Source organism: Anabrus simplex, chromosome 7 (genome assembly GCF_040414725.1).
Source record: "Anabrus simplex isolate iqAnaSimp1 chromosome 7, ASM4041472v1, whole genome shotgun sequence".
Taxonomy (NCBI): Eukaryota; Metazoa; Arthropoda; class Insecta; order Orthoptera; family Tettigoniidae; genus Anabrus; species Anabrus simplex.
The window spans coordinates 95,735,460-95,759,914 of record NC_090271.1 but is presented as its reverse complement, the minus strand read 5'-3'; the positions used below and the strand labels follow the sequence as shown (position 1 = coordinate 95,759,914).

Sequence of the window (24,455 nt, the reverse complement as noted above, 5' to 3'; positions counted from 1 at the left end):
TGTGTTGCCTGTGGGTGTTACCATAATGGATGATACACAGTAGGCCTACATTGCCTATGATTAGTAACACTGTGTGAGCGGCACCATGAAGTATGCGTGGCCTGTGATTGGTTTCGCTAAGTGAGAAACTCCATGGGAATACTGGCACCTATGATTAGTCCCAATGTTTGAGGAACACCATGGGTCAGCGTTGCTTGTGAGTGGTACCCTTATGTGCGAAACGCCATAGGTTTGTGTTACCTGTGAGTGGTACCATTGTGTGTGACATACCATGGGTCTACATTAGGTACCTGTGAATAGTACCACCATGCAAGAAACACTGTGAGCCTACATTACCTGTAATTAGTACCGTTATAGGGGGAATACCATGGTTCTGCTTTACCAGTAATTAGTACCATTATCAGGAGCCGGTCACCTGGATTTTGGACCTATTTAGATAAGTATCATCCCAGGACTTAAGGCATTGGAAAAAGGATCCACTGCTTGTTTTTGTTACACAATTATTTTTTCATCGTCATTCGTTTTAGACTCTAGTCAGTGGATACATTTTGAAGTTTTAATTTCCATTTCATTCACCTCGTACCATTGGGGGCTGATGACCTAGATGTTAGGCCCTTTTAAATAACAATAATCATCATCATCATCAATGATATTCTATTCATCTTGGTGAGAAGTCAATGGCATTGCCATTTGGCTATCATGTCTCTTGGAGAGCCTTATCTGATTGGTTATGTAATTATTGAGAGGGGAGTTCTTCAAGGCAGTATTATTGGACCTCTGTGTTTTCTTACATATATCAATGATGTGAGTAAAGAACTGGAATCATGGATGATGTTTTGCTATATAAAGTACTAAATATGTTACATGATTGTGAGTGACTGAAAAAAAAAGACCTCAACAGTGTTGCGAGATGGACAGCAGGCAATGGTATGATGGTAAACGGGATGAAAATTCAGGTTGCAAGTTTGAACAAGAAGTAAAGTCCTCACATTTCTAATTACTGCATTAGTAGGGTCAAAGTACTTCATGGGGATCACTGTAAGTACCTATATTTTAAGATAAGGAGAGATCTTCATTGTGGTAATCACATCAACAGGATTGTACATAAAAGTTACAGATCACCGAGCTCGATAGCTGCAGTCGCTTAAGTGCGGCCAGTATCCAGTATTTGGGAGATAGTAGGTTCGAACCCCACTGTCGGCAGCCCTGAAAATGGTTTTCCGTGGTTTCCCATTTTCACACCAGGCAAATGCTGGGGCTGTACCTTCATTAAGGCCACGGCCGCTTCCTTCCCACTCCTAGCCCCTGTCCCATCGTCACCATAAGACCTATCTGTGTCGGTGCGACGTAAAGCAACTAGCAAAAAAAAAGTTACAGATCTCTCCATAATGTTTTGAGGACATTTAGGGGTTGTAGTAAGGTTGTAAAGGAGACGATATATAAGTCCCTGGTAAGACCATAATTAGAATATGGTTCCTGTGTATGGGATTTTCAGCAGGATTACTTCAAGAACCGTAAAAAATCAAAACAAAAGCAGCACGATTTATTCTGGGTGATTTCCAACAAAACAGTAGGGTCAAAAACAAAATTGCAAAATTTAGGCTGGGAAGACTTGAGAAAAAAGAGATGAGCTTCTCAACAAAGTGGTATGTTTCGAGCTGTTGATGGAGAGATGACGTGGAGTCGAATCAAATCAAAATACTTTATTTGCAAATGAGTGGCAAATGATACAAAAAATTACATTTTTCTCAAAAACTCAATTTTAAATTAAAAAGGAAAGAAGACATTTTCCTAAAATACAGTATTATACAATTTACATTAACAATTTTTCTATTAAACACACACCTCATCTATACTAATATAAGTTAATAGAGAGAGAGTGCAAATTTTGTGAATTTGTTAATATCGGGAAGGTAATCTCAGAAACAACTGGACTTATTCTAAAAATTATATCTGAGTGCTATAGGCTATATTTTATATTGTTAAATATAAGTTTTCACCTACTCCCAAAGGCAGTTTAAGGGGTGTGGCAGAAAAAAAAGTCCCTTTGGCACATTTGCATGGGATTTATTTATTTAATCATGTCAGAAACATACATTATAACTTAACAATAATATCAGAACAATAACAAATATGGTACTATAACCATTAATCATTTCTGATGATGGCAGGTAATGATGTGATTAAGCTCTACATAAATACAAATTTAATTAAATGTGGTGTGACCAATATGCGGCTAATTCACATGCTTCCTTGGTAGCGTCGATCACATTATGGAGAGAGCAAGTAGTTGGACACAAGTTACAAGCAAGAAGATGGCTCATTATCTGTTCTTCACCACATTCAAATAGAGTGGAGTCACAGACAAAACCCCACTTTCTCATGTTGGTCTTTGTTCTTCCAACCCCTGAAAACAATCTGTTGAGCATCTTCCATGTTGACCAGCTCTCCTTGTGGCCTGAAGGAAGTCTTTCAGAAGGCGTCATCCATCCTGCAATGTGGCTGGATCTGGAACACCATGAATTCACTCTGAAGTTCGATGGTGATTCAGTGAGGCTTTCAGTTGTATGGGATAACATAGGCGAATTATTCAATTTGTCGTACAAGGACCAGACAAAGCTCATTTTAAGCCTCACGACGCATAGAACAAATCTTGGTCAGGCCCTATGGGCCCCGAAAACCATGTTTTTAAGGGCCTAAAACCAACCATTTTGGGAATATTGGCATCACACTACCCTGCTCTAGGAATTGGATGAAGAAATGACCAGCAGTAACCATGGCAACGTCAGCTCAATGATTCTGCAGTAGAATACAGGTCTGGTGTTCGAAGTAGGCACGTGCCTAAATGTAGGCTAGGCCAAGGAGAGATTCTGCTACACATGTGACTGTCTCGAAAAAAGCACTGTGGGGGTAAGCCACCCCTCGGGGCTGTGGTCGGGAGGGGGTGGCATATATAAAAATAATCTAAAATAGTGTCGAAACCATAGGTTCAGGGTCGCTGAGATGGACAGTGACACTCTACATGTCATTTAAGTCTAAGTTCAGTCGCCATCGACATGGGGGTGAGAAGGGCTGAAAATAGTCCAAAATGGCCCAGTTTATGGATTTATGTGTGTGTGCACCTCTCTGAGCAGGAGTGGAAAAGGGATGAAGTATAAAAGATACAAAACGACCAATATTAAAGTAGAATCCGTAGTTTTTGGCATTGCTGAGATGAATATTGACACTCCAGATGTTGTTTGAGTCCAAGTTCACCCATATCAGCATGGGGGTGAGGAGGGGGAAAAAGAAAATATCCAAAATAACCGAGATTATGAATGTATGTTCCAGCATAGCTTTCAAACAAACAATGACTTTGAGGGCAGGACTCCTCTAACACCGTGACTCTTTGGATGCCATTTAAGTCATACTTCAGGCCCAGTCGGAATGGAGGTTGAGAAGGGGTGGAAAAAGAATGTCCAAAATGAGATTATGGATGTATATGTTATATTCCAGCATAGCTCTCAACTAAAATTGGTGCACACATGACTTATTATACTATCTGAAAAAAATTACGTGGGGTCAGACACCCCTAGCAACCCTAGCACGGGGAATGATACTAAAAAAATAATCGAAAACGGCGAATATCACTGTCAAATCCATAGTTTTCAGGGTCGCTTAAATGAATACTGACACTCCAGATGCCGTTAAGTTGAATGTCAGACCCCATCACAGCTCTCAACCAAACTCGGTATGAATATGAGTTACTATCTCGAAAAGGTACTGTAGGAGTAAGACATACCTGGGGGAGGGGGTGAAATGTAAAATAATTGAAACAGCCTATATTAGTGTCAAATTCATAGTTTTCTGGGTCACTGAGATGAATAGTGGCACTCTGGATATCGTTTAAGTCAAAGTTCAGCACCCATCGGCATGGTGATTTAGAAGGGGTGATAAAGAAAATGTCCAAATTCACCAAGATTAATGTTGTTTACACAGTTTTCGGTGTTGCCCGGCTGATTAGTGACAGTCCCAATGACAGTTGGAATCGTTTTCATCATATCTATAATGTGACGTGTAAATACAGTTTGTTATTACTTATTATTGTTTGAAAGGATCAGCTATTTGCCAGACAATCTGGGCTGCCACAAGGAAATACTTCAAGAGAATACAAAATAATGTCAAGCTAAAACGTAGAATTATACACATAACAATATTTCTAAATTTGCGAATTTATAAAAGAGTTCATAAACAATCAATCAACATCGCAATTAAGAAAACTTAAGAAAAAACACTTGAAACAAGTGATACAAATCAAGGTGTGAAAGAGAAGATTACCAAAATTGTAAATTTACATGTGTACAGTATCTTCCAGAATAGCTCTCAACCAAACTTCGTACAAATACAAAGTACTATCTCGAAAAGATACTGGAGGAGTAAAACCCCTTCTAGCAAACCTAGAGGAGGGAATGACATTCAAAAATAATCAAAAACGACCAATATTAGTGTCCATTTCATAGTATCCATGGTTGCTGAGTTGTGTTGTGGCACTCTGGATGCTGTTTATATACCAGTTCAGTTGCGTAGACATGGTGAAAAGTGGTGATGAAGAAAATGTCCAAACTTACGGAGATTGGTTTGATTAACAAGGAACAAAATGATCTATAAAACTTGAAATTAAACACATAACAATAACTTCTTAACTAAAAATAGTTCTTAATCAGTCAACGAATGACGAATTATAATCATTATAAAATATCAAAACCATTTCTTATTAACAGTGCTGATGTAGTTATTTTATTATTATTACTAATTATATACAGTCGTATCAGCACACAGTTTATGAAAACATAACCGGTTTTCGGACACTAAGATCCATCATCAGTGTTTAAATTTAAATTTAATTTCCATGAGTGTGTCATCAAAATTGGTTAAAATGAGTTTAAAATGTAGCCTTGTTGACATTAACTGTAAAAATAAGAAAAAGAAAAAACAAGTGTAAAAGTATGAAAATAATACATATAAACGTACAATAAACTCACAACAATAACCACAGCTTTTTAGTGATCGAAAAGGACATGAAGTTAATTTTTAAGGGTAATTATGGATTTGAATTAAATACACGTGAAAACATTGAGATATTTTTGGCACAGACAAGGGATCCAGATAAAATTTTAAATGAAACAGTCGCAAGCAACATTTTGTTTACAATCTTGAGTTGACGTAACATCAGGTGCTTCTAATGAAACCTTGAGGTGACAAACATCACGTAACGCAGTTCCGTACTTAAAGCTGAACATTTGTCAGTACTCAACCAACAGCCTGAGCACGAGGAAAAGCCAGCCCTTCCTATGGTATGTTCATACCTTTTACAACAACATTGTAAGTTTATATGTATTATTTTCATACTTTTACACTTGTTTTTTCTTTTTCTTATTTTTACAGTTAATGTCAACAGGGCTACATTTTAAACTCATTTTAACCAATTTTGACGACACACTCATGTGAAATTAAATTTAAATTTTAACATTGATGATGGACCTTAGTGTCCGAAAACCGGTTATATTTTAATAAATTGTGTGCTGATACGACTGTATATAATCAGTAATAATAATAAAATAACTACATCAGCACTGTTAATAAGAAATGGCTTTGATATTTTATAATGATTATAATTCGTCATTCATTGGTCGAGAAACATTCAAAGCCTTTAAATTTAGAAACACAAAATTGAAAATATTAACCATCAATGAGGACATTAAAGTTCAACCACGAATGCTTAAAGCATAACTTAACACCTAATTTTGTTAATCTGAAAAGCAACAACACATCAATATCTTGTCAACGAGCCGTCAAAATAGCATGGAAAACATGGTTAAAAAGTGAAATCAAGAGCCTACATGCAAAGAAGGACCAGTTAAATGAAGAAGCATTTCACCTTCAACTTCAACTTATGAACACATACAATAAACTGGAATGGACATGTCTCGCAACACACATTCATGAATACATAAGAATTAGGCTTGAGAAAAAATGAAAAATAATTCAAAACAAATTAAGTAAACTTAAGAACAAATGATTTGATTGAGCACAAATTTTGTGAACCTTTGTCAACATTTCGGACACATCTTTAACCCAAAATGAAACCAATCTATTAAAACTAAGTCACGAACACAATCTTAAACAAAACCTTAATAATGCACATTAAAACAACTAATAACAGAGACCGAATCAGCTATCCAAAAAGTCCCTGACAATAAAAAAGAAACTGTAAGACACTTAGTAGCAAATGAAATTGAAAACATAAAAAACAAACCAATCAAAGAAAACAAAGAGAGTATTACACAACAAAAACTAATAACTAATCTAAAAACTAAAATAAAAAATAACTTGATTGTAACTAAAGCAGATAAGGGTAACATCACAGTTATCATAAATAAAGACGACTACATCCAAAAAAAAATTGATTTCATAGAAACAAACAACATAAATTAAATAAAGAAGGACCCCACCAGGAATTTAAACACAAAAATAAAAGAAACCCTAAAGGACACACAATTCATAATAAATGAAAAAGAGAAACAAAAATTAGTCCCGATGAACCCAAGGTGCCCAACTTTAAAGTCTCTCCCAAAAATCCACAAAGAGAATTACCCTGTTAGACCTATAATTAATTGTCGGAACAGTCCCACATTTCAATTATCTAAATTTTTACTTAAACACCTACAAAACCACATCACATTAGAAAAGCAATTCAATATCGAATTCTTTGGAAGCTATTTCCAAAATACAATCAACAGAAATAAACGAAGAAATTATAATGGTATCATATGACGTGACCAACATGTATTCCAAGATTCCTATCAAAGAGACTATAGACTTAATAGAAGAAAATTTAAAGAACCAAGACAGACTAAGTCATACAGAAATAAACGAAACGATAAACTTATTAACTCTAATATAGAAAATAATGACTTTACATTCAACGGGAGGTACTACCAGCAAAACACAGGTTTACCAATGGGGGGTCCACTATCAGGTTTCTTAGCCAATATTTATTTAAATAATCTTGAGAAAACCATCTTGAACACATATCAGAAAGAAATAAAATTATGGGTCCGTTTTGTTGGTGACGACACAGTAGTATTTTTAATGGAGACCTCATTATTCCCGAAACATTTCTGGGTTGTTTCAATTTGCTTGACAGCAACTTTAAATTCACTATGGAGAAAGAAATCGATAAAAAGTAAAAGTTTTTGGACCTCACATTAACAAAAACCAACAATAGGATAGATTTTGATATTTTTAGGAAACCCACACAGGCCATCACCACCATCAATAAAAACTCCAACCACCCAGGAACTCACAAACAAGCAGCTTACAACAGCTATATTAATAGATTATTAAAACTTCCCCTGAGTAATGAAAACAAACTGAAAGAAATTAGAATAATAAAACAAATTGCTAAAGCAAATGGCTACAACCCAGAAATGATAGACAATATTATACGTAAGAAAGAAAACTGAGAAAAAAAGAAAAACCATGAGAAAAGAAAGAAAATCCATGAACGTAATCAATTTGTAACATTTACATATTTTGGAAGTCAAGTTTTTAAAATCACAAATATATTTAAGAAATTTCAACTTAATACAGCTTTCCGAACCAGAAATAAAATATCAGAACATATATATAATGCATATAGTGTCAATAAAAAAGATATATATACCAATTTGGGAGTATACAGGCTCACTTGTGACGACTGTAAAATGTTTCATATAGGAAGAACTAGGCAAACCTTAAATCAAAGATATCAAGAACATTTCAAGGCAATAAAGTACAACAGATATTCAGCTTTTGCGGAACATATTTACAACAATAACCACAGCTTTTTAGGGATCGAAAAGGACATGAAGTTAATTTTTAAGGGTAATTATGGATTTGAATTAAATACACGTGAAAACATTGAGATATTTTTGGCGCAGACAAGGGATCCAGATAAAATTTTAAATGAAACAGTCGCAAGCAACATTTTGTTTACAATCTTGAGTTGACGTAAAATCAGGTGCTTCTAACGAAACCTTGAGGTGATGTAACATCACGTAACGCAGTTCCTACTTAAAGCTGAACATTTGTCAGTACTCGACCAACAGCCTGAGCATGAGGAAAAGCCAGCCCGTCCTATAGTATGTTCATACTTTTTACAACAATATTAAGTTTATATGTATTATTTTCATACTTTTACACTTGTTTTTTCTTTTTCTTATTTTACAGTTAATGTCAACAGGGCTACATTTTAAACTCATTTTAACCTATTTTGATGACACATTCATGTGAAATTAAATTTAAATTTTAACACTGATGATGGACCTTAGTGTCCGAAAACCGGTTATGTTTTAATAAAGTGTGTGCTCATACGACTGTATATAATTAGTAAAAATAATAATAAAATAATCAGTCAATGTCACAATAACGAAATCTACAAAAATTCTCTTCACATTTAATTAACAGGTAATAAAATACCTAAAAGTAAACAGTCAATAACATACGCCACTGCCGGTTTCAGATCAACAAGAATATGTAATGTAGGGGTAAGGAGAACAACTTCGGACCAGGAAGTGTACCATTCAATAAACTCTGTGATCACCCTCATTCTGTCTCCATTTTGTTCAGCTTTATCATACTTCCCCTTTTTTCCATGTGCTTTCGTAGAAGAATATCAGTTTAACATGCTGCATAATGTTTGAATACAGGCATGTAACTTCGCATAAATTCATGAAGGAATTGTGAATCGATTACCAAATCCCATGCGAAGGACGGGTATATATGCTAGTCCGTAATAAATTTATGTTATTTACAAAATTCTACTCATAATATCCTCTGTACTTACACACATAATCAACTCATATTCAGTATGTGAAATCACTTCAAAAAATAATTAGTAAGCGGATAATGTTGAGTGGTGCTTTAAAAAGTAGGAAAGATCAAAATATGAAGATAAATTTGGAATTCTTGCTGATGATGTTTGTTGTTTAAAGGGGCCTAACATCTAAGGTCATCGGCCCAAGTTGGAATTCAATAGGACAAATTGAGGCAAATATTCATTTATAGGAAGAGGAGTAAGAGATTAGAATAATTTTCCAAGGAAGATGTTCAATAAATTTCTGAATTCTCTGAAATTACTGAAGAAAAGTCTAGGTAAACAACTGATAGGGACTCTACAACTTGGGTGACTGCTGTAAATGCTGATCAGTGGTGGCTGATGACAGGCGCAGCGGGTCTATGTTTGCCATGTTAGCCGGGCTAACACCATCTAAAATGAAGGATCAATGAATATGACTATGTAATCTTACGGTATATAAAATGTTTATTTAATATTGCATAATATAACAGCAAAGCCTAATCCTCTTATGCATAAATATCACTTTAAGTGACGAAAGCTTCGCATCTGTCGAATGATGAAGATATGCCAACTGTGTGCTCTTTTTGCCATTTCACAGAGGCAAACTTGAGGAGCTTGATTTCAGTTGGGGCACGCTTGCGCATTCGACGCACTCTGAAACACTGCACAGAGTTTACCATGCAGGCTACAAGGCTTATGTGTTAGCCCCAGTCGAGAGGCTAACTTAATAGTAATCGTCTGCAGTGTTCAGTCAGTGGTGATTGAATACCTACCAACTTTCCCGATTTAGGTGGGAGACTCCCGATTTTCGACAGTTTTTCCCGCCTCCCGATTTTAGCTTATTTTTTGGTGGACTTAAAACATTTGTTTTCAAATCCCGCCATTTCACCTTTTTTATGCGAGTGGCCGGAAGTCCTTCACTCATTGGCCGCTTTCAAACGAAATGTCTACGTTTATTAATGTGAGAAATGTGCGTGAATGTGCAATGTTTACTGAAACCTGTTTATCGCGACGCGGATATCGATCGTCAATCTCTCATTCTCGCGTACTATGTTCATGTTCGTTCACATCAGTCTAGTCGATTCTAGAGACTAGTCACTAGATATGGAGTCTTTTTTAGTAATTTAGTGATAGAATTTCAGTGATGGCAACTAGTGACCTTTCTAGAGATTTTAGGAGCCATTCGGAGACAATTAATTTTAATTTGTCTCAATATAACTAAAAAAAGTGTGTCTGTACTGTACATTGCGCAGAATTTAAAAAGAATGCAATTTCTGCACCAGTCGTGACCACAGTAACAAGGAGAAATGCACGTTTTATTTTTCCGTAATGTATGTCTGTCTGTCCGTCTGTATGTATGTATATGCGTACGCGCATCACGAGAAAACGGCTGAAGATAATTGAATGAAAATTGATATATAACATTGGGGAGTAAGTTGCTACAATCTAGACCATAAATAATTGTGTTCACGCTGAGTGAAATGGTAGTTTAGGGGAAGACCTAAAATTTAATTCTCACATGTTCGCCCTATCGATAAATACTACATAATTAAAGTTATATATTATTAAATTTCCTATCATTTATGTCTTGTACATTTTTACCGTGCCGGGTATGATAACAGAGATATTAATGAATTTGGATTTGTGTTGCTAAGTCCATATCAACGCTGAGATACGAGAAAATGGGTGAACTGAATTTAATGAAAATTGGTATGTAAAGTCAGGGAATAAGGAACTACAGTCCAGGCTACAAATAATTTTATTCACCCTGTTAGAAATGGTAGTTTAGGGGAAGATGCCAACATTTATTTTTTAATTACCTATCTAATTGGTCATATCCCTGTGTGTAGCGTATGCAGGCGAAGAATATTCCCATGGTATCCCCTGCCTGTCGTAAGAGGCAACTAACTAAAAGGGGCAACCTAGGGATGTTTGAATTGGAACCATGAGACTACTTATAATTAGTACCACCAAGCTGGGTCACTTTTACTTGCGCGTAGTACCACTATGTTAGGCACACAATAGATTTGTAATTAGTAGCAACAGCACGTGAATCAGGGTGAGTTTTACAGTACCTGTGATTAGTACCACTATGAGCGACACCATAGGTCTGCCTTGCCTATGGTTAGTAGCCACTATGTGAGGAACAGCACGTTTTGAATTCTGGTCAGTGGATGATTTTGGACTTTGAAATTGTCATTATATTTCATCGCATTTTTACCATTAGGGGCCAGTGACCTAGATGTTAGGTCCCTTTAAACAACAAGCATCATCTTAAATGTAATAATGACACAGGAGTGTTAGTGGATTTCTGCGGCCTGGTCATTCTAGCTCTGGAACTTTGAACTGTTAGATCGACACTGTGGTACTTTTCTTTAAAAGTGAGAAAATGTGCTGTTTTTTATTTTATCGAATATTTCATATGGCAGCATTAATTTTAATCGTGAGATTCGTACTGACATCATTATAACGACCTATATTGACTTCAGTTGGTTAAACTATAAGGACAGTCTTTCTCAGAATTCCGTAGCGAAGCACGGGTGCAACAGCTAGTTATTTGATACAAATAGCATTGCGCTTTGCATAATTGCGTGGGCGCTTGATGCAATATATTACTCTATGCATTTGCTAAGTAATGGTATTTAAGTGCATGACCGATACAGACATGTGGAGCATGAGTTCATACTATTGTCGAAAGCCTTATCAGAGACCGATCATCTCACTCACATTCTTCCTGAAAGGCAATAGAGGTGTGTCACTTTCAGCCGTGTAGCCTCATTATAGCAACAGTCTGGCTTTGAGACAATAAATGTTATAAATATATCATAGTATTGTATTGTATTCTGCAAGACATGTAGAATAAGCAGTTCTGACCAATTGTATCTCCTGATTTTTCCTGATTTTCATATCAAAATCTCTTGATTTTTGGTTTTGTAAAGTTGGCAGGTATGTGATTGTTAAGAGCGTATCTTCTGCCTGCAACGACTTTGTTGTTGCTGAAGGGAGATGAAGTTATGATGAAGGACGAATGCTGCTGTGTTATTGAGGATTTATTAAAAATATTCGTTCTCTAGCTGAACTATTGCTGCTAAGATACAAATCATAAACAATGGGAGACCTACTCCCAGTATATTAGCTATGGTAACAGAAAGAATAGGCAACAAATTGCATCGTTTTAGTGATTCCTGGTACACAAATGATACATGGCTATGTGGCTGAAGAAAGTCGTGTTCCTTATATTGCTGACCTTGCCTTTTATTTTCAACAGATACAAATGTTTGGACAACAAAGGGAGTTTGTGATGTTAACAGTTACTGGTATTATGCTGGGCCGATGACCTTCGATGTTAGGCCCCTTTAAACAACAAGCATCATCATCATTATCATCAGGTATTATCAAAGAAATGACATGAACAGTCTGTAGACTTTAATTCCAAAATATCTTTACTGAAGTTCAGTAGGATTCAAATAGAGCAATCTCTAAGCCTAGCGTTCAAAATTAATCAGGAGAAAATTATTGAAAAAATAAAGCAAACGGATACCAGTAGGGCTATATAGTTAGTTGCCTAAAAGGTGGTGTTTTTTTTTCTGGTGGAGCTAGAGCTGCCTTTTAGATACCAAGCAAAAATCTTGTTCAACACTTTACAAACTAAAATTAATGACATAAGATATTGTGCTCTCAACGTTGATGAATATAAAAGATTTCTGAATGACAAACATGATAAATTTTATTTGCTTTGGAAGCAGTGCACAAACGAACATTCATAAGTTTTATCAAAATAAAATAAAATTGAAGTTAAAATGCAGTGAATTGGTGATGTGGGAATTGACAAACAGAAATCATAATGAGGCTGTATTGTGATGTACTTGATACAATAGTTCAACATATAACCTATCGTTTTTCCTGATCAGAATAAGCTGGAATTTCTTTCTCTTTTGGATTTTGACTTGTTTGAAACATACATTGATTCTTTCCTTGCTCTGCCATTTGAGTCTCAGGTTAAATCATATGGCAGCTACTTCAGCATCTTGGTACTCAAAACCGAGTTGTCGGCCATCTACGCATCAACAGAATTTAAGTGTCCTGCATACTGAAACTTTATAAATATTTGACATGTTCAGGATTAAATTTGTCATTACCTGAAGTAACCTAACACTGGTTTTTTTTTTTTTTTTTTTTTTACTATTCCTGCTACTAGCGCCTCTGTTGAATGATCTTTCTCGGCAATGAAGTGGATAAAAGTTATTTAAGAAGTATGCAGACACAAGAAAAATTATCAAAACTGTCATTAATTTCAATTGAGAAGAACCTCCTGAATAGCTGTACAAACAATTCAGGTTTCCAGTATTCTGTTATAGACATTTTTGCTGCCAAAAATTGCCAGATAGAGCTGTGTTACAAGAAGTAATATATGCAGATGTACAGAGAGAATTGATTTGTGTAAGTTTAAAAATGCATGCTTCTATTTAAGCTTTAATACCCACACATCGTTTTTATCCATGTTTCTACAGACTTTGATACGGGTCTTGTGCCACCTCTGGTTGCTAATGATGAGGAGTAAGTGATCCAGTCACTCTAAATCAGAATCATCATCTTCATTTCCCATTTCCAGCTTCCGAGGTCAGGTTGTGAATCAAGGACCTCCATTGCTGCCTGTCTCTCCACCACTCTTCTTTTTTAAGTATCATTCTAAATCAGAATCAGAACATTTATTTTGTAAACGGGATATTTTCCCCCTTGACAATATCATAAGAGTTACAAAATACATACAGTGAAACCTCGGAATGTGAGTAGGGTAATGGCACTATATATCGAACATCCTTTAAATACCGAACAGTTTACACATCTCGTTGCAAAATAAGAATATGGAGAAGTTCACATAACATCTGAGATTTCTAAATTCACCCTTCCAAACTTAGCTTTGTGTCAATCGATAGGTCGAAGTCGTAAATGTGTTGGTGAGCGTGGGAAAGTCTCAGAACTTTGGAGTTGGCGGGATTTTGATGAGATTGTTGTATTGTTACTAAGGTGCAGTGTCCCTATGATTATCTGTTTTTGCCGGTAAAATAGTGTCTTCAGAAGGTATCCTTTAAATAACAGGTTGTGGTAACATACATACATGTTTATTAATTTCTTGTATTGTGAGTTTTCACCTATCTTGATATTTATTTCTAAAATAAAATACTGTTCGATATTTGACTCCCATTTTATAATATCGAAAGGACGTTCGATAAACGAGGTTCATTTAATACAAAAACAACCCTTAATGTCGAACACCACTGAAAATTAATGGGCTGTTTATGATTGTAATTTGTAGTATTGTTTTATTTGGCGCCGAAGTCCGGATTTCTATGGTCGTGACTGCTGAGGCGTATAGTTAGATTTCCTTTACGATGTCGTGTATCTGTCTGATGCCGTACGTTGTTCTAATCACTTCATTTGACAATCCTGTCACTATCCAAGATTTCTCGTCGTCTGCAAATAACATGACGTCGACAAGAGGGGTGTGGGGGGGCAGTTACCCCGCACTCTTTAAAAAAAGACAATGTTATTATATTTTAGCTATTTAAAACTAGAAAGCAGAAAATGATTGTTTTTGGAGTTCTTGCTTATTTCCTTAACTAGTGTTCAGAGCTTGACTATGGTCAAAATTAAGACGCCCAACGGGGGAATTGTCCCAAAAGCCAAAGTGATATCTTTGTCACCACCAGCCATGTTTGTTTATTACAAGGACAGGCAGATTGTACTTTGTCTTTTTATACAGCATTCTATGAACTTAGTAGGGTGAATTTTATTGAGAAGATTGCCTGAGCTTTAAGCAGTAATCTGTATGTGCTGCAAGACCCATCTCTTGCCAAAAAACTTGAACTATTAGCGTTTATAAGTTAGTACAGAACAGCTCCATATGTCGGCTTTCGGTCCAAAATGGCGGTGCACAAAATGACTCCTGAAGTCAGATCCAGTGATCCAGTGATTGACCTATTAAGTGTACTCCTAAAACAACAATCACCACAACCACCATCTTTCTTTTCGTGATACTTCACTCTTGAAAGGGCCAGACCTCATCCTCTTTCTTATTACTTCTTTTTGCTAGCGTGCGCTGGCCCTGGCGTGTAGGGATAGCTTGCCTGCATCTTACCCAGAAGTTCCCAACTAGGTCAGGGATTTTTATTTAGATCTGTGGGCTGGTATGAGGTCCACTCGATTGCAATTAAGGAAGTATCTATTGGCGAGATGGTGGTCCATTCTAGAAAGCCAAGAATAGCAGCTGAGAGGATTCGTCGTGCTATTGTGCGATGAGGTGTTTTTTTTTTTTTGCTAGTGTTTCAAAGTATCACTAACTCAGATGTCTGGCTCTTTGGCTGAATGGTTAGCATAATGGCCTTTGGTTCAGAGAGCTCCAGGTTTGATTCTTGGCCAGATTGGGGATTTTAATCTTAAATGGTTAACCCCCATGATTTAAGGACTGGGTGTCTGTACTGCCCCAACATTCTTGAACTTCATACATCCCACACAACAGTATACTCCATCAAAATAGCATGCAGTTTCCTATGCATGCAAGATGTTGCTCACCCTTGTTGGAAGATCTGCCTTACAAGGGCTGCACCAGGCCAGCATTAGTCATAGAAAATTATTATACTAAATCAGATAGGTTTTTGATAATAGTAACTGGGGTAGTATATGGGTAGGACTGGAAAGGTACTGACCATGGCCTTAATTAAGGTACAGCCCCAGTATTTGCCCGCTGCCTGCTATAAAAATGAAAAACCATGGAAAACCATCTTCAGGGCTGCAGGTGGTGATGTTCAAACCCACCATCTGCTAAACGCAAGCTAACAGCTTTGTTTGCTTGATCTTGCTTATGTTTTCCACCTTAAAATAACAATCGCCACCTTGTTCTCTTCTGACTCAGGCTATTTTATACTAACTTATAAACGCTACTAGTTCAAGTTTTTGGCAAGGGATGGGTCTTGCAGCACATACAGATTACTGCTTAAAGTTCAGGGAATCTTCTCAATAAAATGCACCCTACTAAGTTCGTAGAATGCTGTATAGAAAGACAAAGTGCAATCTGCCTGTGCTTATAGTAAACAAACATGGCTGGTGGTGACGAAGATATTGTAAAGTGGCTAGAAAGTTTATGAGATGAAGAATCCTTCATTTTCATACCTTTGTGGCTATCCTTTCCATAGCTGGGCTGATTAGCTCATATAGTTCAGCACTGACTTTCTGAGCCCAAGTTGGCAGGTTCAATCCTGCCTCAGTACAATGGTATTTGAAGGTACTGAAATATACCAGGCTCGTGTCAGTAAATTTACCGGCACATAAAAGTATCCCACAGGACAATATTCCAGCACCTTGGCATCTCCGAAAACCTTAAAAGTAGTTAGTAGAAAAGGAAATGAAAATCCACAGCTTGTTTCCAGTCATTCAACCGCGTGATGAATGGAATGAATGAAGCCCCCATCTAGTTGCAATGATAGGAATTGTGCTAGCTGCCGAAACCTGTCACACTTCTCTGGGGCAATGATTAATAACTGGCAGATTAAATGAAATAATAATGGAGAGTGTTGATGGAATGAAGGAAGACAGGGAAAACTGGAGTACCCGGAGTTAAACATGTCCCGCCTTTGCTTTGTCCAGCATAAATCTCATATAGAGTGACCGGGATTTGAAACACGGTACCAAGTGTTGAGAGGCTGGCGCATTGCTGCCTGAGGCTCAGTTAGTGAGACATAACACCAGCAACATTATATCATCATCTTTTCCTTAACTAAATACTCTTATTCTTTAAGGTTTTGAACAACTTTCTCATAAGTTAATGTTACTTGAGACTGATAATTGAATTTCACCACTTAAAATGATGATCACTACTAGCTTAACACGACTAGTATCACCACCACTAAACAAGATTCAAGTATACAACTACTTAAGACAGGGCACCAAAACTCTTGCCAGGCTGAGTGGCTCAGACAGTTGACAGTTGACGCGCTGGCCCTCTGACCCCAACTTGGCAGGTTCGATCCTGGCTCAGTCCGTTGGTATCTGAAGGTGCTCAAATATGTACTTGGCACAACCTTATATGCAGAAAGTGTATTTTAGGTACTCTGCAGTCCTGAAAGCTAAATATTAAATTTTCATTTACCTCTTCTTTTTCAGGATGAAACCAATTGAAGATCCTGGAATTCCACAGCCTCAGAGAGGAGCGAGTGGCACCAGTATCAGAGTAGGGTACGTACTTTTTAAGTTGCTGCAGATCCATCACAATACCAAGCCTATTTATCTTCTTCTTCTTCTTCTTCCGAATTTGGCCAACTGTGGACCGCATAGAACTTAAGGCTTGTTGGCCTTTCTTCTCTTCTCTTCCCAGAACCTTTTCATTCTCTCGCTTTGTATTTTTCTCTCCTCCTCAGAGATTATCCGGTTGGGCTTCTTTTTAGGTGGTTTGTCCTCAAAAAATTTCATTTTGTTGATTATGTTTCTAAACTCTTTCCTTTTATTGATCACCTCTAGTGTAATTCCAACTTCTTCTGCATCTCTTTTGACCTCTTCTACCCACTTAGTGGTGGCCTTCAATCCTACAATGTACTTAAAGATATTTTTGGTCAGTCTGCTGTCATTCATTCTTACTAGATGTCCGTAGAAGTTCAACCTTCGCTTCCTCATTGTGTCTGAGATCTTTTCCGTATGTTTATAAAGATCCTTGTTTTTCCTTTTTTTCCAGGTTCCATCAGTAGTTTTCTGGGGTCCCAGAATCTTCCTTAGGATCTTCCTTTCTTTCTTTTCCAGTTCTTGTAGCTCCCCTTTTCTATTCAAAATAAGACACTCTGAGGCATACAATCCTTCTGGTTTGATTACTGAATGATAGTGTCGGATTTTGGCCATGTAGGATAATGCCCGTTTGTTGTACATACTCTGGGTTAGTTTGTAGGCCAATTCTAATTTTCTGATTCTTCCTTTGATAGCCTCTTTGTCTAGCCCATTGGGTTGGATCCATTCTCCCAGGTATCCGAACTTCTCTGCCCTTTTAATCTTCCCATACTTTATCTCCATGTACTTCTCATTTCGGTGCCTATACTCCATATACTCCGTCTTTCCATAAGAATTTAAGACCTGCTTTTCCGGCGATTTTGTGCAGTTTCTCTATCATCTTTATAGCGTCTTCTCGATTTTTAGCTAAGACGGCGAGGTCATCGGCAAAAGCTAGACATTTAATTTCCAAGTTCTGGCCTTCTCTTCCAAGGTGTATTCCTCTTATCCCTTCCGATTTCAGAGCTTCTTCCCAAGTTTTCATTATTTTCTCCAAAACTAAGTTGAAGAGGATCGGGGACAGTCCATCTCCTTGTCTGACCCCTGTCTTGATTTAGAACGGGTCAGATATATATCTCCGAGTAACTTGACTTTCGAGATGGTATCCGTCAGGGTTTGTTTAATGAGTTCTCTAGTTTTTTTGTCAATTCCAAACTCCTCTAGGACTTTAAATAAGGTTTGTCTGTCTATTGAGTCATATGCTTTTGTGAAATCAATAAAGATGACTACGGTGTTCTGACTCCTTATTGCTCTTGTTCGCAGTATACTTTTGAGGTTGAAAATTTGTTCTGCGCACGACCTTCCTTTTCGGAAACCAGCTTGGTATTCTCCAATGAGGTGGTCAGTCTGTTCCTGAACTCTGTTTAGTAGAACTTTAGAGAATATCTTATAAGCAATTGACAGTAAAGAGATCCCTCTGTAGTTGTTCGGGTCTGTTCGGTTACCTTTCTTGTGAAGCAGATGTATAAGCGCACATTTCCAGTCTGCAGGGATCTTCCCAGTTTTCCATATATCTTCTATACAGCGATGAATAGCTTCCACTGTGATTTCTCCTCCAATCTCCCACATTTCTGCCACTATACCATCTTCACCTGGCGCTTTGTTATCCTTAAGCTCTTTGATTACCTGTTTGATTTCGTCTAGATTTGGAGGTTTAGAATCTGGGTTCTCATGGATTGGTTGCTGGGTCTCTAGTCTGTCCAGAGGTTCTTCGCAGTTTAGCAGCTCTTTGAAATAGTCTGCTAGGAGTTGGCAGTTTTCTTTGTTATTGGTAGCAATGCTGCCGTCTGTTCACTGGAAGCAGAGACTTGGTGGTTGATAACCTTGTAGTTCCTCTTTGAATATTCTGTAAAAATTTCTGGTGTTGTTCTTTCTAAATTCTTCTTCTGCCTTTTCCACCCTATCTCTGTCATATTTTCTCTTTTCACCTCGTATGATTTTGGCCGATTCCTTCCTTTGATTCCTGAACTCTTCCCACTTTTCCTCTGTCTTGTTGGAATTCCACCTCTTCCAGGATTTTAATCTTTTTTCAAGTGCTTTATCACATTTTTCAGTCCACCACTTGTGCTTACGTTTTCGTGGAGGGTTCCCCAAACCTTCAGATGCTTTGATCAAGGATACTTTCATTTCTTCCCAGTTATTCATGTCCAGGTTTGACAGATTCTTGATGTACTTTCTTTGTTCTGCTTTAGTATTTCTGTATTGATTCTGGGTTTCTTGTTAGCTTTTGGCTTGATTCTGTTCGGTAGGAATCTTGTTTTGATTTCCGAGAGGTAATGGTCTGAATCAATGTTGGCACTTTTTCTTACTTTTACATTAAGAATTTCTTTTCGATATCTGGCTGCTATTGCCACATGGTCTATCTGAAATTTCCCGAGCATTGCATTAGGGGAAACCCATGTTTTCTTCTTCATTGGGAGTGCTTTGAAGTATGTGGACATTAATTTGAGGCTGAATTGTCTACAGAAGGCAATGAGTCTTTCACCATTCCTATTTGTTCGTTTATGTGCCGGGTAGTCTCCTACAGTTTTTCTGTACTTTTTTTCCATGCCCACCTGAGCATTGAAGTCACCAAGCAAGATCTTTGTGTGATGTGGAGGGATTTTTGAAGTTGCATCTTCGAGCATTTCCCAGAAATCTTCCACCTTTTCTGGGTTTTTCTTATTATCTTAATTTATTGGTGCGTGCGCATTGATAATCGTATACACCTTATTTCCTGACTTGAAAGAGAGGAGTGAGATCCTCTCTGATTGTGAAGCGAAATCAATTACAGATTCAATTATGTTCTTTTTGACTACAAAGGCTGTTCCAAGAATCGTTATGTTGGAGTTGTTCTTTATAGCAGGTTTTCCTTTGAAGATTCTGTAACTTTCTGAATCCATTGGGTTTTCATCAAGGTATCTGGTTTCTTGTAATGCCATTACGCAAATGTTCCGTTCTTCCATAACTTTGATTAGCTGCTTCAGTTTTCCCGTTTTTAGGAGGGTATTGATATTCAACGTTCCAAGCAGGTGTTTTTGCTTGGGTCTTACCTTCTGTGATGAGGTTCTGGGAAGCTCCGACTCTTCCCCACATGATGTTTCAGGCTCTCCAGAATCCGACGGCCTGATTGCATCGCTCATGGCGATGGGGGATTTCCGTTTCTGGCTGCCCCCTGGAGTAATCTTTACCGAAAGTGTTTCCATCATGCCTTAAGTTGAAAATAATTGAGAGGATGGGTACAGCCCATACCTCAGTGTTAAAACTGAAGTTGTAAGCCCCAGAGTTTATTTTAGGCCGCCCCTAACCTGGAGAACAGACGCCTTTTGCAGCCGCCCCTAACCTGGACAACAGACGCTGCATGTGTTACAAAGATAGTTCTTCCACCTTCTTCGCCGTTGGGAATTATATTCCTCATCCGCCGTTGAAGCTGTTGACCTTCTTCTGGATTTATATTGTACTCGTTTTAATTCCCTGAGTACAGGGTTGCCCCTTCTGCCCTCTCCGCCATACCGAAGTCCACCTTCTCTGCCGCAGACGACATTGAGGTCTTCACCCATAACCCTGGGTTGGGCCCTCCATATTTATGACTCCTGGAGAGAGGGTGTCCCAGTATTATCAACCCCCAGGAATTGGGCTGCCTGTTGGTCCGCAGGTTCCTTTTCGTGGTATTTGAATCAGCCCACATTTCTGTGAGCCCCCTATCCGCCACCTGGGGACGCGCCCTCTAGGGGTTTCAGGCTCCCCCGAGGGCAAGCCTATTTATATATATACCGGTATTTGTTTATTTTTTTACTGGGCAAGTTGGCCATGCAGTTAGGGCCGCGCAGATGTAAGGTTGCGTCCAGGAGATAGTGGGTTCTAACACCACTGTCAGCAGCCCTGAAGATGGTTTTCCGTGGTTTCCCATTTTCACACCAGGCAAATGCTGAGGCTGTACCTTAATTAAGGTCACAGCTGCTTCCTTCCCACTCCTAGGCCTTTCCTATCCCATCATTGCAATAAGACCTATCTCTGTTAGTACAACGTACAGCAAAATTGTAAAAAGAATATATACAGTATATATTTTCAAAATCTTAATGGGCTGATATGAATACATTTTCCTTTATTTTGTGTTTTGACATTTTAATATCTGCTTAAAAACAAAAGCAGATGAGATGCAATAAGTTATTTTCAAATTGGAAAAAGTTAAAAATTCTTAGAATGATTGTCTGGTTTTTAAGTTTGTAATATGGCATATGTTTACCACCTTGACCTTCTCTGCCCCTCCTTCAAATCTCCTTCTTTGGATGGGGGGCAGTAGAATAACATGCACGGTATCCCTTGCCTGATGAAAGAGGTGACTAAAAGGGGCCCCAGGGGCTCTCAACTTGGGAGCGTGGGTTGGCGACCACGGGACCATTAGCTGAGTCCTGGAATTGCTTCTACTCACTCGTGCTCAGCTCCTCACTTTCATCTATCCTGTCCAACATCCCTTGGTTAATTCTTGTTCATTTCTGACCGATGCTATTAGAGTATTCGAGACCTAGGGAGTCTTTCATTTCCTTGCCCTTCGTGGACCTTACCTTTCTTTGGCCAATACCTTCATTTTTTGAAGTGTCGGATCCCTTCCATTTTTTCCCTCTGATTAGTGTTATATAGAGGATAGTTGCCTAGTTGTACTTCCTTTTAAAACAATAATACCACCACCACCTCCTTACAATCAAAATGGAGAAGAACTGTACCAGATTTTGTTCGTAGAAGTCATTCAGATTTCTTTGTTTCAGAGACTTCCATCTTTGTTCTCCCTCAGTTTCATTGTGGCCCCAAACCACTGCTGAAAACATATTTTATTAATTTCATTCCATAATCAAAATTGTTAGAACTAAGAATGTGTGTAATATTATGGTAATAAAATGCCAATTTTGTTGCATTAGCACTGTTAACATCTTTCTACCATCTTTGAGTACAGACTTTTAATTTTAGATGTACTTTACCTGCTCTTAAATAATGTTTGTGAAGTGACATCAAAACATATTATTTCAAGCCTTTTTCACCATCACAGTCAATCTATAAATCTTATTGCAAGAGACATAACTTGCTTCAAAGCCAGTAAGTTTGACATGCATTGTATGTAAGCTTTGGGAAGGCATTCTTTCTGATTATATTAGACATGTTTGTGAAATTAATAACTGGTTCGATAGTAGGCAATTCGGTTTTAGGAAAGGTCATTCCACTGAAGCTCAACTTGTAGGATTCCAGCAAGATATAGCAGATATCTTGGATTCTGGAGGTCAAATGGACTGTATCGCGATTGACCTGTCTAAAGCATTTGATAGGGTGGATCATGGGAGACTACTGGCAAAAATGAGTGCAATTGGACTAGACAAAAGAGTGACTGAATGGGTTGCTATATTTCCAGAAAATAGATCTCAGAGAATTAGAGTAGGTGAAGCTTTATCTGACCCTGTAAAAATTAAGAGGGGAATTCCTCAAGGCAGTATTATCGGACCTTTATGTTTTCTTATATATATAAATGATATGAGTAAAGGAGTGGAATCGGAGGTAAGGCTTTTTGCGGATGATGTTATTCTCTATAGAGTGATAAATAAGTTACAAGATTGTGAGCAACTGCAACGTGACCTCAAGTTACAAGATTGTGAGCAACTGCAACGTGATCTCGAAAATGTTGTGAGATGGACAGCAGGCAATGGTATGTTGATAAACGGGGTTAAAAGTCAGGTTGTGAGTTTCACAAATAGGAAAAGTCCTCTCAGTTTTAATTACTGCGTTGATGGGGTGAAAGTTCCTTTTGGGGATCATTGTAAGTATCTGGGTGTTAATATACGGAAAGATCTTCATTGGGGTAATCACATAAATGGGATTGTAAATAAAGGGTACAGATCTCTGCACATGGTTATGACGGTGTTTAGGGGTTGTAGTAAGGATGTAAAGGAGAGTGCATATAAGTCTCTGGTAAGACCCCAACTAAAGTATGGTTCCAGTGTATGGGACCCTCACCAGGATTACCTGATTCAAGAACTGGAAAAAATCCAAAGAAAGGCAGCTCGATTTGTTCTGGAGGATTTCCGTCAAAAGAGTAGCGTTACAAAAATGTTGCAATGTTTGGGTTGGGAAGAATTGAGAGAAAGAAGAAGAGCTGCTCGACTAAGTGGTATGTTCCGAGCTATCAGCGGAGAAATGGCGTGGAATGACATTAGTAGACGAATAAGTTTGAATGGCGTTTATAAAAGTAGGAAAGATCACAATATGAAGATAAAGTTGGAATTCAAGAGGACAAACTGGGGCAAATATTCATTTATAGGAAGGGGAGTTAGGGATTGGAATAACTTACCAAGGGAGATGTTCAATAAATTTCCAATTTCTTTGAAATCATTTAGGAAAAGGCTAGGAAAGCAACAGATAGGGAATCTGCCACCTGGGCGACTGCCCTAAATGCAGATCAGTATTGATTGATTGATTGATTGATTGATTAATTGATTGATTGATTGATTGATTGATTGATTGATTGATTGATTGATTGATTGATTGATTGATTGATTGATTGATTGATTGATTGATTGATTGATTGTATCCACTAGTGAGACCCAGCCATACTGTTATTCCCACTTTATGACATAATTACACCCTGCCATTTTCCCAAGCAATTATGTCCCAAGAGATGTGTGAACTGGTGGAGCCTTTGAAAGAAATACATCCCCAAGAAATATAATATCATAGCTGTGCTGTATAGGTAAGTAAAGACAACCATTAGAATCTTAGTTGGAGTTGCAAAATATATTTCAGCAATGTAAGGGGTGCATCATTTTTTTGTCTTGAGCCTGTTTCTGTTCTATCTGGTTCTGGATGCACTTATTGAAGATGCCCAAACTAAAGCACAATGGACTTTTATCCATGCAGATGATGTAGCCATCTGCATGGAGAGCAGGGCATTACTTGAATAGGCTCTTCTGGAAAGCAAACAGCTGTTGAGTGTTTACAAGACCCAATACATGGCATGCAGTACACTGGATAACAAAGAAGATCCGATTACCATCAAAGGGCAACAAATTACCAAGTGTGACCAGTACTGATACCACAGGGATTTGTACTCAGTGTCATGCTGTTTGCAATATTACCATCAATGGCATAGTAGCTACTGCTGGGCCTGCAGTCTTTCCATTACTGTATGTAGACAATTTAGTTCTACATTACAGCTCCGGAGGGATGGCATCTGCTGAGAGACAGCTACAGCAAGCTATTAACTGAGTCAATAGATGAGCCCTGCAACCTGGTTTTTTTATTTTCA

At 37.8% G+C, this 24,455-nt stretch overlaps 1 protein-coding gene across 1 annotated transcript in view; it reads left to right on the top strand.

Moving 5' to 3' along the window:
- The window catches only part of LOC136877292 (dynein axonemal heavy chain 5), a 363,203-nt gene that overhangs the window by 10,308 nt on the left and 328,440 nt on the right, over nucleotides 1-24,455 (top strand). Inside the window, exon 2 of the mRNA XM_067151223.1 lies at nucleotides 17,039-17,110. Coding sequence (XP_067007324.1) covers nucleotides 17,040-17,110 — 71 coding nt within the window. The 5' untranslated portion in view covers nucleotide 17,039. The remainder of the gene's footprint in view (nucleotides 1-17,038; nucleotides 17,111-24,455) is intronic.